The sequence below is a fragment of the Rhizomucor pusillus genome, assembly GCF_041956525.1.
Source record: "Rhizomucor pusillus strain CBS 183.67 unplaced genomic scaffold VTP01scaffold_1, whole genome shotgun sequence".
NCBI lineage: Eukaryota > Fungi > Mucoromycota > Mucoromycetes > Mucorales > Lichtheimiaceae > Rhizomucor > Rhizomucor pusillus.
Window position 1 is genome coordinate 1,374,837 of NW_027192143.1, and position 16,492 is coordinate 1,391,328.

At 44.9% G+C, this 16,492-nt stretch overlaps 7 protein-coding genes across 7 annotated transcripts; 2 read left to right on the forward strand and 5 right to left on the reverse strand.

The window, feature by feature from the left end:
- Positions 1–2,031: 2,031 nt before the first annotated feature.
- Positions 2,032–3,456, forward strand: VTP01DRAFT_607 (uncharacterized protein; the record flags this gene model as incomplete). The annotated part of the gene is made up of 2 exons (XM_069384930.1): positions 2,032–2,616; positions 2,704–3,456. 2 exons carry the CDS (start codon positions 2,032–2,034, stop codon positions 3,454–3,456), a joined length of 1,338 nt encoding a protein of 445 aa, XP_069245027.1.
- A 3,138-nt stretch (positions 3,457–6,594) lies between these two features.
- VTP01DRAFT_608 (uncharacterized protein) lies at positions 6,595–8,247 on the forward strand (the record flags this gene model as incomplete). Its single annotated transcript, XM_069384941.1, has 2 exons — positions 6,595–8,077; positions 8,144–8,247. 2 exons carry the CDS (start codon positions 6,595–6,597, stop codon positions 8,245–8,247), a joined length of 1,587 nt encoding a protein of 528 aa, XP_069245028.1.
- Positions 8,248–8,563: 316 nt separating this feature from the next.
- Positions 8,564–10,249, reverse strand: VTP01DRAFT_609 (uncharacterized protein; the record flags this gene model as incomplete). Its single annotated transcript, XM_069384952.1, has 7 exons — positions 8,564–9,025; positions 9,084–9,239; positions 9,299–9,643; positions 9,696–9,812; positions 9,873–10,004; positions 10,078–10,115; positions 10,195–10,249. The coding sequence occupies 7 exons, from the start codon at positions 10,247–10,249 to the stop codon at positions 8,564–8,566; spliced, it is 1,305 nt and encodes a 434-aa protein (XP_069245029.1).
- Positions 10,250–10,700: 451 nt separating this feature from the next.
- On the reverse strand, positions 10,701–11,396 carry VTP01DRAFT_610 (uncharacterized protein; the record flags this gene model as incomplete). Its single annotated transcript, XM_069384964.1, has 2 exons — positions 10,701–10,994; positions 11,064–11,396. The coding sequence occupies 2 exons, from the start codon at positions 11,394–11,396 to the stop codon at positions 10,701–10,703; spliced, it is 627 nt and encodes a 208-aa protein (XP_069245030.1).
- A 236-nt stretch (positions 11,397–11,632) lies between these two features.
- On the reverse strand, positions 11,633–12,152 carry VTP01DRAFT_611 (uncharacterized protein; the record flags this gene model as incomplete). The annotated part of the gene is made up of 2 exons (XM_069384975.1): positions 11,633–11,845; positions 12,000–12,152. 2 exons carry the CDS (start codon positions 12,150–12,152, stop codon positions 11,633–11,635), a joined length of 366 nt encoding a protein of 121 aa, XP_069245031.1.
- Positions 12,153–12,537: 385 nt separating this feature from the next.
- VTP01DRAFT_612 (uncharacterized protein) lies at positions 12,538–14,321 on the reverse strand (the record flags this gene model as incomplete). Its single annotated transcript, XM_069384986.1, has 6 exons — positions 12,538–13,403; positions 13,465–13,472; positions 13,549–13,769; positions 13,835–13,974; positions 14,048–14,090; positions 14,166–14,321. The coding sequence occupies 6 exons, from the start codon at positions 14,319–14,321 to the stop codon at positions 12,538–12,540; spliced, it is 1,434 nt and encodes a 477-aa protein (XP_069245032.1).
- Positions 14,322–14,606: 285 nt separating this feature from the next.
- On the reverse strand, positions 14,607–16,353 carry VTP01DRAFT_613 (uncharacterized protein; the record flags this gene model as incomplete). The annotated part of the gene is made up of 5 exons (XM_069384997.1): positions 14,607–15,490; positions 15,553–15,574; positions 15,648–15,707; positions 15,756–15,954; positions 16,085–16,353. The coding sequence occupies 5 exons, from the start codon at positions 16,351–16,353 to the stop codon at positions 14,607–14,609; spliced, it is 1,434 nt and encodes a 477-aa protein (XP_069245033.1).
- Positions 16,354–16,492: the final 139 nt, after the last annotated feature.

Sequence of the window (16,492 nt, forward strand, 5' to 3'; positions counted from 1 at the left end):
GATAAGTCGATGGCATACGACAGATAGATAGGATACAGATTTAAACACACAATGAGAAAATGAGTAGCAGGTATTCAGTAAGTGTCATTCTTTTCCTATAATATGTTCTTAATGCTCACCATCTGAACTATGCACTTGGCGGGAGGAGCTCGGCATTGCTTTGTCAACGCGACAACTAATATCGGTTTATTAGCGTCATGTTTAGCTTCGCAAATCCGCCAAATGCATCTGCAAAACGCGACTTTATTTTCGGAAATACAGTACATTTTGAATCTGCAGCCATCTGTGTTTTGTCGAACCAAAAACATAAAGATAAACGTCGCGTCGCAGAAACAAATGGCTTGAGGGATAAAGAGGCCGAGTTAAATACAGGCTACTCCGGTGTCGTCATTTGTAACGTTACAGAATCCAAGTAAATAGCATTGGAAGACAGCTCCACAAAGGATCATCTAAAATAAAATATTATCACCTGACAACTTATGACATTTTTATCTACGGGTCCTGTGGCATATCTGTATTTATGCAGTTTCATGAGAGATAGACTGATGGCTGTGCATCGTTCATTATCAGGGTCTATCTTCAGTTCATCGGATGTGTATATTTGTGCAGGCTAAAATCACGAAAGAAAAGACTCTTGTGCTACGCGTCGCGCAACAGTCCAACGAAAGTTTGTGCCCCTCTGTGCGACCGGGAGATTATGGAGTTCTCTTTCGCGTGTGTGTGCAGGGATATTATTACGTACGCAGAGAAGATTGGAGTGGATTCACCCTAAACGATCTACGCTACTTACGATCGAGTTGTATCCGGCATATTCTAGTTAAAATGCTGTAAGCCAGAGTTTAATGATTTCTATACAATAGCTACACCCTTGGCTCGCGCAACGATGTGGCAGTAATCTGCGCCTTCCCGCCCCAACGCTCACTTCGTTTCCACGATAAGCTCTACTTGGCCACACCGTGCTTACTGCCGGTGGGTATCCGTTGTCTGATAAAGAGTGTCTCTGCACTGGGAAAGATGTACAGCTAGAAAACCGAGAATTACCAACATCAGCGTTGAATCATCTTTAAATGTCGGATTTATTATTAAACGGAAACACTATTTAAGTAACTTAATATCGTACTTTTGTTGACAAGTAGCACTCCTTTTCTTTATAGGGGTCGTGGTTGGCATATTATTAGATATTGATGCGTGTGTCCTCCTGAAAGAGGAGCGATATCTCGATCCTTCCTCAGTTCTCCGTGCAGGACTACTGAACCTGCAAGTATTAAAACAAAGCTCGAATAAGACACGTCGGCTTCACGCCCACGCCGCTAGCATGGTACAATCTATCTTTGAAGCTATTTCTTATTATACAAAAAAATTGAGATAAGATCTGATAAGATGGTAGATCACTGACAGTTTTATATTGCGGAAAGATTGCCTTTCGGGCTCTTGCACCCACAAAGTATCTTTCAGGTCATGATCGTCAGAGTAATATAGAGAATGCAATAGACATAGCAGACTAGTCATATCTGTTACTATTAGCTTACGATAAGATAAAATACTCTAATTTTTCGAGTTTTATTTCTAGTCCCTGATTGAACGGAAAGTTCGAGTAATTATATTCGTCCATGGATCAATCCACAGTGTATCCCGGACAATGGGAAAGCATGAGGGTGAGTCTACGAACAACGCCTTAGAGTTTACAAACTGTATCCAGACTTACCAGCTGGGACGGTCTCGAAAACCTCGAAGACTGTGTGTCGCACAAAGAATCAACCATTGAAATGAATGAGGATTACAGCAAGTCCAAGTTGCTGGTCTGATCTTCAGCGGAGGCAATTTCATATCCAGCGCGCTTTCTTTCCAAGGCAGCCAGACAAAGGGCAACCGCGCGTGGCAAATATTCCCATCAAAGTTCAAAAGTGCTACGGCGTCGAAAAAAAAAGCCTCCTCCAGAAACTGGGACGTTATCTATTTATACTAGCGCCTGACCGCTTCTCCACCTTCTTTTCTTTCGTTTCCTGCTTTCTCTCCTTTCTTTCGTGCATAATGCATCCGCCTACGCCGCTCGTTGAAGATAAAACTGCATCCCAGATAGCTGAGCCTCATGAAATTCGATGCACTTTGCCGGAACCGATAGATCAAAACCGCAATAGAGCAGTAGAACCTCGGGCAACGGACGCAGACCAGACTGTTGTCAATGCAGAAAACTTTGTAAGACGACGCAGTCATACAGCACCGATCAGCGATGTTGTAAAAAGCATCAGCACATTCTTTCGGCGACCATCCTCTTATTCATACGGTCCCAGTATCCCACGACTAAACGAAAAATACGGCCCATACGTGAAACCGGACAGACGCAGCCCAACACATAGGACGACAGGCGCTACATCTCGAAATAACATTGCCAGCGGTGCCACTGCCGTTATTCGTTTAGTCCAGGACCGACAGAACCGGATACTCGCCGTCAAGGAGTTTAAAAAGAAAGATAAGACTGAAGACGAGCGCGAATACTTGCGACGGATGCACAGCGAATATTGTATCAGTAAATCTGTGTCACAGTACAAACATATTGTTATAACTCTAGACTTGGTTATGGATGAACAAAACCGCTGGTGCGCAGTGATGGAATACGTATGTAGGGGCGTTGTTGATATCATTGGGTGCGGAGCAATCACAAGGAAAATGAAACGCTAATGCGCTTATTGCTTGTATGTTTAGTGTGCAGGAGGCGATCTCTTTGCATTGCTGAAGGAGCGACCGAACCTCCCAGACATGGAGCAAGCATGCCTATTTAAACAACTGTTGCAGGGATTGAATTTTTTGCATGAGACTGGGATTGCCCACAGAGATATTAAACCAGAAAATTTGCTGCTCACAAAGGGCGGCACACTCAAGATTGCCGACTTTGGGGTGGCCGATGTTGTGCAGCCACTGTTTCATGATCCACGGGCGTCTCAGCAGTGGTGCGGCTCACGTCAGTTTTGGTCACCCGAGATATGGAAGCTCAAAGACGAAAAGGATGGATACGACGGCCGGGCACTTGATGTGTGGAGTGCAGGAATCACGTTTTACAACATGCGTTACGGAGAACTACCATTCACTGTTGCATTCTACAATGGACGTGGTAATTTTCCAGCGCCACCAGGGGCAAAGCCATACTCGCCAGCAGCCATCGCTGCGCAGGAAGGAGGAGACGAGGCATACGGAAGATATTTTAGACAGCGGATGGGCGAAAAGCCTTTAGATTGCGATATTTGGAAAACAGCGAGCTGCACGAGATCTGAACTGCCTGATTATGTACGAGAATGCTTGTCTGGGATGATGGATCCTATACCCACCACCCGTTGGACGATAAAGCAGGCGCTATATTCAAAGTGGATGGAACATCACGTTGAAATGTGCGACGACGGAGACTTACCTAACGGCTGGCGGCACTACCACCACATGCCTCAAGTACCCATCATCCTTTAGACCTCGTGCACAGTACAAACTTTCGATGCAACACCTTGCCCTACACTTGGAATTTCAGAGGCCACCAAGCGAAACGGGAGAAGAATAAAGGTCCTATTGCTTAGAGGCTTAAAAAGCCGTTGTAAATTTATCAACCTACGCTGCTTTGCATTAACCCACACAAACCTTGCAGCCAGAGTATTTTAGTTTTCCTTTCTTCCCTAGAGATACGAAGACATATGACAATAGATAAGCAACATTGCATCCTATGTGTAACAAATATCTCTCATCATCACCGTCTGCGTTGTTTGTATAATGATTAAATGCTTTATCTTGATTAGACGTCTGGTTGCTGGACGATGTGTGGCTCAAAAATAATAGTTAAAATCGAACAATTCAATGATGCTTGCCGATTTTTTCTTGAGAACGTACGCCCAGCTTGTCTTACTAATTGATTGACATATAGAGGCTGCCTTTACCATATATATCCTTCCATTGTGGCGACGTATGTTCCCCACGAAATTCGAGTCGTTTCTATGACGCATTTTGCGAATTCCTGGGCTTTGAATGGAGCATCCCAAATCAAGTTTAGGCAGGAATTGGTGAGAATCACCCAGCTCCTGGGCTCCGTCCCTTTTCAAGCAACAAAAAAATCTCCGTATGTAGCCGGGCCCTGCAGAAAAAACCAAATAAGAATAAGGTGGCAATTAAGGTATATCAAGACTATTGCATCTATATTTAACTGTATGCGCCTTAAGCGCTTACTTTGCAGTGTATCAGATGAGAAAAAAGGAAGAGCGAACACTAGTTTCATTTAATAGCTAAGATGTGCAGTTGTTCGTCAAGGGTGTCGCTGAGCTCCCGAGAAAGATGGCAGATACTGGGAGAAACAAGTGACAATGGAGAACCTGCAAGTCAACCGTATTGCCAGCAGCTCCACATAATGCAATAGGGGCAAGACTGCTCTCCCCTGCTTATACGAGAGCCTTAATAATTGGTATACGTTGGTTTCTGGAATTTGACCTTGGACCCATTGGACTCGCAAATTACAATATTTTGTTGTCACAGAAATGGTTGATTACCGAATAAACAAATATTGAGTGGCAATTCGGTAACTTTGGCCTAGAAAATGATTGCATTCGAAACGATTTAAAGAAAACTATATTCGTTTTACATGAAATCAGCTAAAACCTGATTGCTAATGATACAAAGTATCAAAGCGCACGCGAGCAAACCACAGTAACACGATATATGAGACGAGTTAGTATTTGAATTAAGATCAGGCAGCAATTACGGAAGCTTTTCCGTTATGCATTTGTTTGTTTACGGTCACGTTTTCCGTAACCCCAATAGAGTTCTTCCTTATCCTTGTACAGTGACTCTTCTGTAGCACGATCCTTGGAAACATTTCCCCAAATTGACGCGTAAATTCTGGTTTGCCATAGCTATTGACAGTACTGGTCTTTCAAACGATGCTCTATTGAGATACAGACACGCCGTTCCCTCCTCGCTGTAATGCGACAAAATATTACAACATTGCGCCTCTTTCTAAGCATCCGATTTTTTAATTAAACAACCACTCGATATGATATCCTAGTGGGGGGTAAAAGGAATGCCACCAATGCATGTAAAGTTGATGGTCTGGTTACTCTCGGTGTCTTCTTTTACTTCCACCAACTGGATGCGTTAGTACTTCTACAGAAGCACAATTCTGGCGCTTCTAAATAATTTGATAGCCTGGCTAGCTACAGCAACAAGTCGTATAAAAAGCCTAGTAAGCGTTTAAACATGATGGTAATTAACCCAGATATCTGATGTTACTCTGTTGAGTCAGTTAAGGAACATAATCATTGCGGGATTACAGAATCTCTCATAGAGTTGACCACAGATCATCCAGCTCCTGAGACACGTCGATCTCTCGATTTACAAAAACGATATCCAACGATCCTTAGAGCTACTTAACAATGAAGGCTTCAAAGACATAAGCTGTCAAAGCTGGGTAGCTGGACATAACCTCGCATTAAAAAGTTGCTTATGAGAAGCTCCTCGACTACAAACCAATAAACAAACCTTGGCAACTCCAGTCGTGGACTCCATCACTACAACGCTTCCTAGAATGAATCCTGTCCAAAGCTTGTTTTGTAGTAAACAGATGAAAAGTATCCGGTACAACATCCATGTAATTTTGAAATAGCGATATAAGAGAGACGTATAGGAGGATCGATGTCAATGTCAACCAAGATGTGCTACAGATGAAACATACACCATTTTCTCACTAGAAACCTAGTCTTGCAACATCAACTACATTTTGATGGTCGATCACTCAATTTCTCCTTCCATCACGTGGGTGTGGTGCGATGTCACTCATTAGAATCTGGACAATGTATTAGCTTCCAGATCACTACACGCAAACAAACAAGCTACTGTTTGATGATTTTTTCTTCTCCATAATTAGGTTTAATTTGTCTCCTAAATTTCACGGGTGTTGAAGAATGTTACTCTATGACACATGAACAAAAGGCTTCAATTACGTATAATTTGCAAAGATTCATCACAGGCTCTGTACTTTTCTTTCTATTATACCTAGAGAAAAGGAGAAGGCTTGGATGACGACCAAGAAAACGTTACAAAATATGATAAAGATGTGATAAAAAGTCTTGGCAAAACAACACTATTGGAAATGAATGATCAATGATGAACTTTTGCATTTCTGCAAAATTATATACTATGCAGAGACATATGTACAATCATTTTAGCAACGCGACTGCTTAGAAGGAGTACCTATTCTAGTTACTTGTTATTCTGACCACACATTCGATCGGGCAGACCAAAATATGTAGTTGTTTCTGAATAGACATCCTTCGCGTCCCGTGCGTCCTTCGATGAAAGAATTCGAGGAAGAATCAAAATTCATTAACGGCTAATCGCGTCATTCGAGTGGGGACCCGAGTGAGTATTGTTTGGCGGTAATAGTTGGTGCTGAGGTGCTATGTATAGCGGGATGATAAGTGTAGCAGTAAAAATGAGAAGATTTTGCTCGGACCCCTTCTCCTATTGGGCAGACAATAACTCGACTCCGCTACGGAACTTGTATATATTTAACATGGAAAAATTACAATGTGGTCTCTTTACCTTTACTCCTGTCGTCAGCAACGCGCCATGGACGTGTCTATTAACGCCCCCATGGCCCACATTTTGGCCTACATCACTGTTGGCTTTGTCGGGTGTCTTGGTATTCGACATTTATTTAATCTTTCGCCGCGGATACGAGGCTCTGGCCTTGGAAAGCAATACCTGCGCGTTGAACGGTATTTTAGCAACAAGTTGGCATATACCATTTTACCACGGCATATCCGGCCTACACTGCCACCTCTCGGTGCTATCCTCATAGTTGTCGTTTTCTTCTGCTGCGCTTTACCTATTCTACTTGTTCGAAATAATTTGCGTATCAACTCCAACCGAGCCGGCTACATGGTATTGACCATAGTTCCATTCCTGATGTCCTGTACTGGCAAGCACTCGGCATTTGCTTTAATCACTGGCATGTCTCCCGTCAAACTCAACTTTTTCCATCGATTATTGGGTTTCGCCTGCGTGATATTTGCGACGGTCCACATGGCATGCATGCTGCACCAATGGTCTAAATTTCCGTCGTTCTTAGCATCCAACCTTGCAACCGATCAGGTCAAATACGGTCTATCTGGTTACGGTTGTCTATGTCTCGTTTTCCTCGGCGCGCAGTATCCCTTCCGTCGTTTCTGCTACGAAGCATTCCTGGGAACCCATCTGTTTGCATTTGGTTTCATTGGCGCTATCGCAAAGCACTCTGACTACGCTATGAACTACTTTGCTGCTGGTATCATCTGCTACGGTCTCAACGCCTTTGTTGGTTTGTTTGTGAAGTCCCGTTTGGCTCGTGCCAACGTTGAAGCTCTACCGAACGGATGCACCCGTCTCCAACTACGCATGTCAAGTCCTGTTCTCCATCGCCCCGGCCAGCATATTTATATCATGTTACCAAAAATCTCATACATTCAATGGCATCCTTTTACCATCACGAATACATTTTCCGACAAGAGTGGAGGAGGTATCGTGGTTGAATTGCATGCAACTGTCCGTGGAAACTTTACACGCTCTCTGTACCAGAAGGCAGACGGTCAAGACTGGGTTGCCTTTGTGAGCGGACCATGCGGTAATGGTTCGTACGACTTGGAACCTCAGTATATACTCAAGACTCACAAGAAGGTGCTTCTGATGAATGCTGGAGCCGGTGTCACGTTTGGTATTCGCTTACTCCGTGAACTTTCTGCGGTGATCCAGGAGAATCCAATGGATACCTGGGTGACTCGAGATATCTATTTCTGCTGGACAGTACGCAATGCAGGCGAACTCGAATGGTTCAAACGAGAATTAGAATCGCATATTTTGTCCTTTGGCGAGCTTTCCTCCGCATCGGACAAAGTTCCTCGTATACACGTCCACCTTTATGCCACTCGTTCCGCTGACGGATCCATTAGTCCAATTGAGGAAGAAAAATTCGCGGATTTCGCCGAGGTTTCCCGTGTAAAGCAGGAGTACGGTAAACGTATGCAATTATCTGCATATTTAGACAATCCGGATGGTCTCCAGATGGGCGTTTTTGGTAAGTTTGATGTCGCGAATTCGCAGTGCCGGAGGCTAACATCTGAATCGAATATGAATTGTACAGCATGCGGTCCTAAAGAATTCAATGCCGAAATCAAAAATCTTGTCGCTTCTCAAACAAGTCTCAAATCCGTACCGCATCTACATTGTGAAAGCTTTGAATATTAGCGCTGGTAGCCAGACTCCTTTCCTCGATACTCCTCTCTCCTTCTGTCTATACCTGTATACTAGTCCATCTGTACTTTGATGTCATACTATATTCATATCCTACAATACTGCATTCGCATTAAAGACTTTTCTGGTTCTATATTGAGACGTTTATGTAGAAAGAATTAATACAAATGAAGATATTTGGCCATGTCCTTCTACAGAAAGGTTGATTCAAAAATGCAAACAGGGAAGGGAAGAATGAATAAGGATGAAGAAAGTCTAGGATAATAGAATATAGACGATGGATAAAATAAAGATTGTAAAAGCAGGAACTCTAATGCACGCCGTTGGTCGCAGAGTGACCATTAGCTTGTGATCCCTTGGCAGCAGCTTCCTCGCGAATCACAACAGCAAGCCTACGGAGGGCTTCGTCCATCTGCTCGTAGGTGACGCAGCTGTAGGATACACGCACGTAAGGCGTGCTCTTACCGTAAGCTACGAATGCATTGCCAGGGATGGCAATGACATTGTGCTTCACAGCCTTGTTGAGGACCAAGTCGTAGGTATCCGTAATACCTCCCAAAAGCTTGATCCAGACAAACATGCCAGAGTCAGGAACGACCCATTCGGCCAGGCCAGTCAAGTGCCGATCCAAGCACTCGACGAACATATCGCGTTTCTCGCGGTAAAAGCCAGCAACTCTTTCGATATGCTGCATAAAGCCTTCAATGCCCCATTTTTCAAGCAAACCATAAGCCATCAATTGCGGCACACCGGCAGGTTGCAAATTGGTTGTCTACACAATTACCTTTCTTAGTGCTAATTTCGACAGCAAATTGGACTGCAATGCTTACCATAGTGTGGAGATTGATACGTTCAATTAAAGCCTTGGGGCCAGTAGCCCAACCGATACGGATACCGGAAGACAGGATTTTACTCATACTGTCAAGACGAAGCACGCGGCCGTCGACATCCATCGAGAAATATGACGGGATGCGGGATTTACCAAACTTCATGCAAACATTGCGTGAGTTCAAGTTTTGGAGTTTTCGGCAAGTTTCTTGTTTACCTGAAGGTAGTAATAAGGATCGTCTTCGACAATCAGGACGTCATATTTTTGACAGATTTCATAGACCTTCTTCTTGCGTTCCAGGCTAGCGCTGACGCCAGTGGGATTGCCACCAATTGGTACGGTGTAAAGAACCTGAGGACGAGGTTGGCTTTTGTCGCCGTTCGGGTTGGTTTCGGGCCAGTTGCTCAAGATCTCTTCCAACGAGTCAGCAACGATACCTTGGCTGTCTGTGTCCACAGAAACAAGGTCGATTGGTTGGGTATCCAAGAACGACAAGGCTCCAGTGTAAGTGGGATTTTCTACTAGCAAGGCTCTTCCCGGTTCGCAGAACATTTCAAGGGCCTATTCTAAAAGTCAGAATGAATCATCTAGTTTTCCGGTTGCGCTGCTTTACCTTTGCCAGCAAATCTTGAGAACCAGGACCAACAGTAAGGTCAAAGTCCTTACGAGGGGGAGCGTGCTCATGGACTTGAAGGTTGCGAAGCCAGTCGTTCAAAAGAGGGAGACCGCTCTATGCATGAAATGAGTCAGCTTTCCCCGTGGGAAAACAGTACCATATCGGGTATCTTACTGTCAAGTCGTAGGACAAACTTCTCACGAACAAGCTACCATCAAATTCGATTGTCTCGCCGCTCTTCAAAGTAACAGTCATGCTTTGGAAAGGAAAGGTATCAGGGTTGGGTTGCCCGGCACCCAAAGAAAGCTACGGGCATTGTTCATCAGCACTTGCATTTTTAAATATAACCATTGATCTATTCGTGAATATGGATACATACCACAGCTTTGTTGTTGAGATAAGGCATCAAGGCACGAACTGTTTTATAGATGAGCAGAAGCTATGTTAGAGAATGTCTGTTGCTATATCACATGCTGCTACTCTGTTCTGTACATACTGGCAGATGGGCAACGAGCCTTGCTACGTTCACTGAGAAATTTGCTGTAGTCCATGAGCCGTGTAGACAATGAAGAAAAATAGAGAGAGAAGGAGAGAGAGGTGGAACTTTTCTAGTCCGAGGGAGCGGATAAAAGTGCAAGATCTCTTCAGTGGAGTTTTCGATCGGGATCTGAGTAACAATGACGGGACAAGTTCATTTGTTGACAGCAGTCGCTTAAAATACTTGTTGACCTTTTTCGAGTTATTATCTGACAAGGGATATACGAGTCCTTTTACGTATCAAAATGGAAACAGTACACTTATGAAAATGATATAGCTAAAAATACAATCCGTACCGGATGGGTTGCGGAAAAAGTAGAAAGGGAAAATCGTTAAAGGTTAAAAGAAAGAAAAGCATGCATACGGAGAAGGGAGGAGATGCGATGGAAGGTAAATACAGGTATCTACACAGATTTGAGAAAAAGAGAGATATAGAAATAGAGTAAAAAATAGAGAGTATCCATGTTAGTGGACATGATCGTCTCGGAAACCTCCAAGAGATCGATATCGGCCAAACATCATTTCGCCAACGAAAACGCCGACGATCACACAAATAAAATAGCCGCCATTGCCAGTCATCACTACCAACATGAGAAGATAATTGATGAAGGATGCAAAGGCTGTGAGGAAGCTTCGGACGGTATCATTTGTCCACGAAAATGGTGGCACGATGGGAAGCTGGAATGCGCTAGGGTACTTGGATCCGTTGCCACTGGAGGTTTGCTGAATAGCAGGAGTTGACGATCCAGAATCCCGTGCCTTTTTACATATTTATACATGTCAAACAAAGGAAAAACAAAAAGATGGCACGTGCAGCATCCAACTTACAGCATTATGCTTGGTATCAGTGTAAGGTAGCATGGATTCATTAACTTCTTGGACCTTGGCGCGCTTGTTTTCGAGCTTCTGAGCGGTCCACGCGATAAAGTAGACTTCAGCAGCAAGAATTCCCCGAGAGACAATAGAGAAGAAGAAGAGACCAATACATGCACCAACATAGGCGCCGTCGCTCTTCGGCACCCAGCTGTCGAACCAGAAGGGATCACCAGCAGAAGACCAATGGAAGGTGCCCATGCCCATGCTCATGCTCATGCTCATGCTTGAGCTATCGTCATGTCCCATCGAGGAGTGATCCATGCCGTCCATGCCATCCATATTCATGATGTTTGTATGTATGTGGAAGATGCTATCCGGCTTATTGTTCCAAAAGATCTACTTTTAAAGCACAAATGCCAATTTGAAAGACCGCCTCGGGTCTCTGTGGCGACTGGAGCAGCAAAAATCTCTCATTCTGTGCATTCTGTACAGTGAAGCTAAAGTTTAAACATAACTATTTCTAGCAGCTCAGACCATCAATACCATCGAATTTTATTTGATCCCTAAAGTACATTTATTGATTAATACAGCAACTTTATACATATACAGAACAGGATATCAACAGGCCGGACACAGGTTGCCAAGGAGTTATATGGCTTTAGAACGCCGCGTCCTGCTGGGATATACAGCTTTGCGCCTAGGAAATACTCGTCGCCAGCATGCACGAACACAGCGCAGTACGAGTCGGGTACAACCAAAGCATCCGAGTTTCCCTCGTCGCGGAGGACAGTCTCCTACAATTATTGACAAATGATTTTTCTTGTCGGCGATTATTTCCCGTTCATCCGGATCGTATGACGAGGAGGCAGAAGACAGTGTGCTCTGATCATTGAGGTCACGGAGCATCTCCAGATTTAGACGCCGTGCCCGGTGCGGCAGCCCACATACAGCACATGTAGGAGGATCATACACCGGTTCGTGATGGTACTGAAAGTACGGAAAAACTGTGGCAGTAGGTGTCGAGGAAAGAGCAGCCGTCGACGTAGCAACGGTTTTCACGGTGCAGCTCCTATCCGCATCGGATAATGCTGGAGACCACATGGCAAGGCCACTCGAGAAAAATGAGCTCATCCTTCTTTATTGTAGGCTCAATGGAAAAGAGAAAAAAAACGCAGATGGGATTATTTGCTTTTTCATTTTCATTTTCATTTCGTTCATGATAAAATTTACGAAACCACCAGCCCTCCCCTTGCAGACGAAAGCAAACAAAGGGAATAGGGCATTAAGACGCTCGAATCTTTCTCAACTTGGATTGACGCTCGCTTTAACTTATTGAAATAAGGTACAAAAGTCAAGGAGCAACACGAAACCAAGTTTTTGGACAAACGCCGCACAATGTTTGTCCAACCAGTAAAGAAAAAAATTGCTTGTTCAGCCACTAGATCTCAGTCAAAAATCTCAGTTTATTTCAACCGACTTGTGGTAATTAGACCATAGCACGTATTCCAAAACTCATTGCTCCTCCTATCGCCAGACCGAGCACCAAAGAAAAGCTCATGACACTGCCTACGAGTGACTTTTCTGCTGAGCTGGTAATAGATTCTTGCTGCGGAGCTGCCATCATTGTTAAGCTGCCCAACCATCCGTTACTGACAGCGAAGGCCGAAAGGATAACAAAGTAGAGCAAGTCACTATCGATAAATGTCACCAACTGCCTGTCGCTGACCACAATGTTGCACCACAAAAATAACGGGATGAATATCGTGCGTGAGAGCGAAAGCAATAGGAGAAGATTCGGTTTGAAAGTGCGGAGCCATTCGACAATTGGCATGGTACGCCCAATCCAGTCTCCAACGTTGAAAATGACAAAATGGAAAGCAATAAAAACATCGTCGTCGAAAAACCGGTTGGCTGCGCTCTTAGCAGATGGAGGGTATCTTGAGACGGATTTGATAAGTGCCGTAATGGAAGGGAATAACGCCAATGTAATGACGAATACGTAGCCGACAGCAAAGACGAGCGCACTCGATTTTTTGACGACCGAGACAATCGATAGTTTGGAGTCCTGGTCTGCAAAGAATCGCTGTGCGTCATCGATAGATTCTTCTTCGTCATCGAGTCCACTTGTGGCAATAGCAGACGAGTCCACAGACTCAAACTCCATTTGTCGCTTGTAGAAAGCTTGTCGCACCACAATGATGCGACCTATTAAGGCCATCAAGGTAATCCCAAGTGCTGCCATGAAATAGAGAAATGCTGATCGACGAATAGCTGCTTCGTCCGGAGCTTCAGTTGCCGATCCAGCGAACGCGCTTAGAATGGATGTCACGGCGACAGCGACTCCAGCAATACCTACAATATTTCTTATCATTTAGATTATACGCTAGATGCATTCACCCATCCTCAGTAATACCTTGACCGCTACGATAAGCAATAACGGCAACGTAATGGTTTCACATTAGCATCGGTTATTGTCTTCAATCATTATACAATATACCTCATGACAGCTTGCACATATTCTGACGGAAAACGGCATGCTTCCGCAAATACTGCGACTTGGAATACGCTGGTTGTTGCTCCAGTCAATACGAGGAGCAGCAACGAGAACCAAAAGTATCCACTGCCTTGCGTATCTGTCTCGACTGTAATTGACATTATTCCAAACACGATGGCGTTAAGTGTCACGGGACTCATCACGTCCACGCGGAAAGTACTTGACTGTGAGAAAAAAGGAACAAATGTCAATCAACAAAGGTTTCCAACTTAAACATATTAAAACGTACGTTACTCTGTCGCCATAAAAGGATTGCAAAAATGAAGAGATTTGTAGCAGTAAAGTACGTTGAAAAGTAGTTTTGAAAAGTCTCTGCATATTGTGTTCCAGCAAACCGTCTAGCAAAGAATTCCGAAGCCGTAATGAACACTATTTAAAGTAGTGTCACTCCAATGCCCGTTTTGTCTCTGGGTATCTTTCTTTTTCTTTTCTTCGATCTCACCGTTCCAGGGTAGAAGCATAGCTACACCGTAAATAAAGAATATCTAGCATCACCAGAGAAAGCTGTAAGCTGTTCGTCCTGCCCCTTACGCAGAATGCATAATCGCAGCAGTTCATACCCAATATACAAGATTGTGCTTGTCATGCTGACCTTCAGCGTAGAGATCTAAGCTTTGTACACTCTGATTTCCAAGTAAGCCGCGGGATTCGCAGGCGTCTGCAGGTCCACTGCGTCGAAGCAAGGAGCCAACTTTGGTTGCGAATTTGTCCAGCATAAAAAAGATGTCGTGAAACGCCTGAGGATCTCGATTTGGTTGGATGAGCCGAGCGGGATGATTGATAAGAATAGGCGAAAACAAGTGACCCGTTCATCTTTTGCTCAGTGCAGATATTAGACCCATTCCAGATGTCTAAACCGATAGTGTAGCACACGGTTCTTATATGACTATAGCTACTCTTTTTTATTTATCTTTTATTTACATACAACCCGATTCAAAAAAGAAAAAAAGGAAGAAACCATATGCAATGCGAAAATGGAAAGTAAGGAATAAGAGAATCTCTCAATTACGTCTGGTCCGAGGAGCAGTGGGAATACCGCTGATGGCGCCAGGCGGACGCAAGCCAGTTGTTCTTTTGCCAGCCGACATTGCAGATGCGGGGCGAGGTATCTCGCTGCCTGGCTTTGCACCAAAGATACTGTTGCGCGGTCCAGGGCTGCGCGCACCGCTTGCACGAGCAGCAGAAGAAATAGGCGAGCGGGGTCTTGACTGGCCGTGGTGAGAAGGACCGAGCGGCGGCGACCTGGGTTCAGGAGATGTGGCCTGGTTGCGTGGTAGCGGTGGAGCTGGGATGTGGCTCCGGCGACTGTAAGCAGCACGGCCCCCTTGTTTGCTGTTGGAGGTTGCTGGTAGTCGGGTACCCGATAAGCCTGTCGAACGAGAAGTTGTGGTGACAACAGGTGCCGGTGCTGCTCTGCTGGATGGCCGAGGTACATGCGTCGCACGAGTTGCTAACCTTGACTGGGTTCGTGAGCCTGGGGACGCGAGCCTCGATGATGGGCGGGATGTATCATTGTCTGCAGCTGAGCGTCGGCCGGAAGTATTAGGCGTCGGTAGGCCGCTGGAACCGGTCCGTGGACGAGGTATACCAGTCGTCGTCGATGATGTCTGGCTACTTCCTGCCGAGTAATCACTCAAACGACTAGGAGATCTGGATGAATTTGATGTCGATTCTGAAGGGTATATCATTGGGGTCATGCCATAATGCGCATAATGGTTGGCATTTGTTGTAATGGTCGATTGTGAGGTCAAGCTAGCCTCACTGCTCAAGCTTCCAGAACGCTGTCTGCTGATACCATGGTCAGATGATGATTCTGAGCATCGCGATGACAAGGCGGATGGAGTTCGTAAACGAGACTGTGGCGTGTACTGCGATGCTTTCAGCGCTACGAGGTTCATGATGTTAGGAGCGAGGGTTCGTGAGGGGATACTCAAAAGTAATCCATACCTGTCTGATCACTAGCATCGAGCTATTTGATCATTGAAGAAATATGGCATTAGCAACTATCTTACCGTGCATAATCATTTCAATCGATTACTAACCGTAGAAATATCGTTGCTTACAGTGCTTTGTGGTGGCGATGCAAGGTCCATTAATGTCTGCTACGACGCCTCAGTATCGTGAAAACCATCTCCTCAAGTAGCTCTTACATCTCCCATCTTCCAAAAATCATCTGTAGAGTCGTCTAAATCCAAATCGGCTAGGTTGGGTAGATCCGTTTCCTCATCGACTTGCAAAGCAAAATTGTTCTTGATTAATTCATCAAGATTAACGCTATCGCTGGAGCTGACCGAAGATATGGATTGTGCACGGTTGGCCCGCGTTCGTCGTGGGATTTCGATGGATGTTCTAGAGTGATCGCAATTTTAGTTTATCCAGAATTTTGTTACTGCATGTATCCTTCCGCAGTAGTCCCTTTGCACACGGTCGCGATCCACTTGTCGTCGTTGCAGACTCCTGCTCATCCTCGCGCACGTACCCATTTTGCTCATAGTTGCTTGCAGCTTGCTGGGTTGCTGTGTTATCGTCTCGAAAGTTACTCGGCTCTGAAGCCAGAGATTGCTCGTCCCTATAACCAGGTACAGTCATGAGCCAACCATGAACGTTGGCTTGACTATGTGGTGAAGGTGGAGACGGAACAGCGGTGTCCGCTGGAGTCGGAACCGCCAGTTTTTGCGAAGCAGCACTGCTGGCAGATTTGCGATCCTTGTTGAGACCGAAGAAACGAAGAGCTGAAGACTGCGTCATAAACAGGCAACAAAGGTGAAGAAAAGGGAAAAAGAAGAAGGAACCTTGGCAAAGAGGAGGCGAAGTTTGCTGCTGTGCGGATGCAAAAGGAAAAAAAATGCAGCGGTAAGATCACATCCGCCCGGCCACTTTCGGCAAT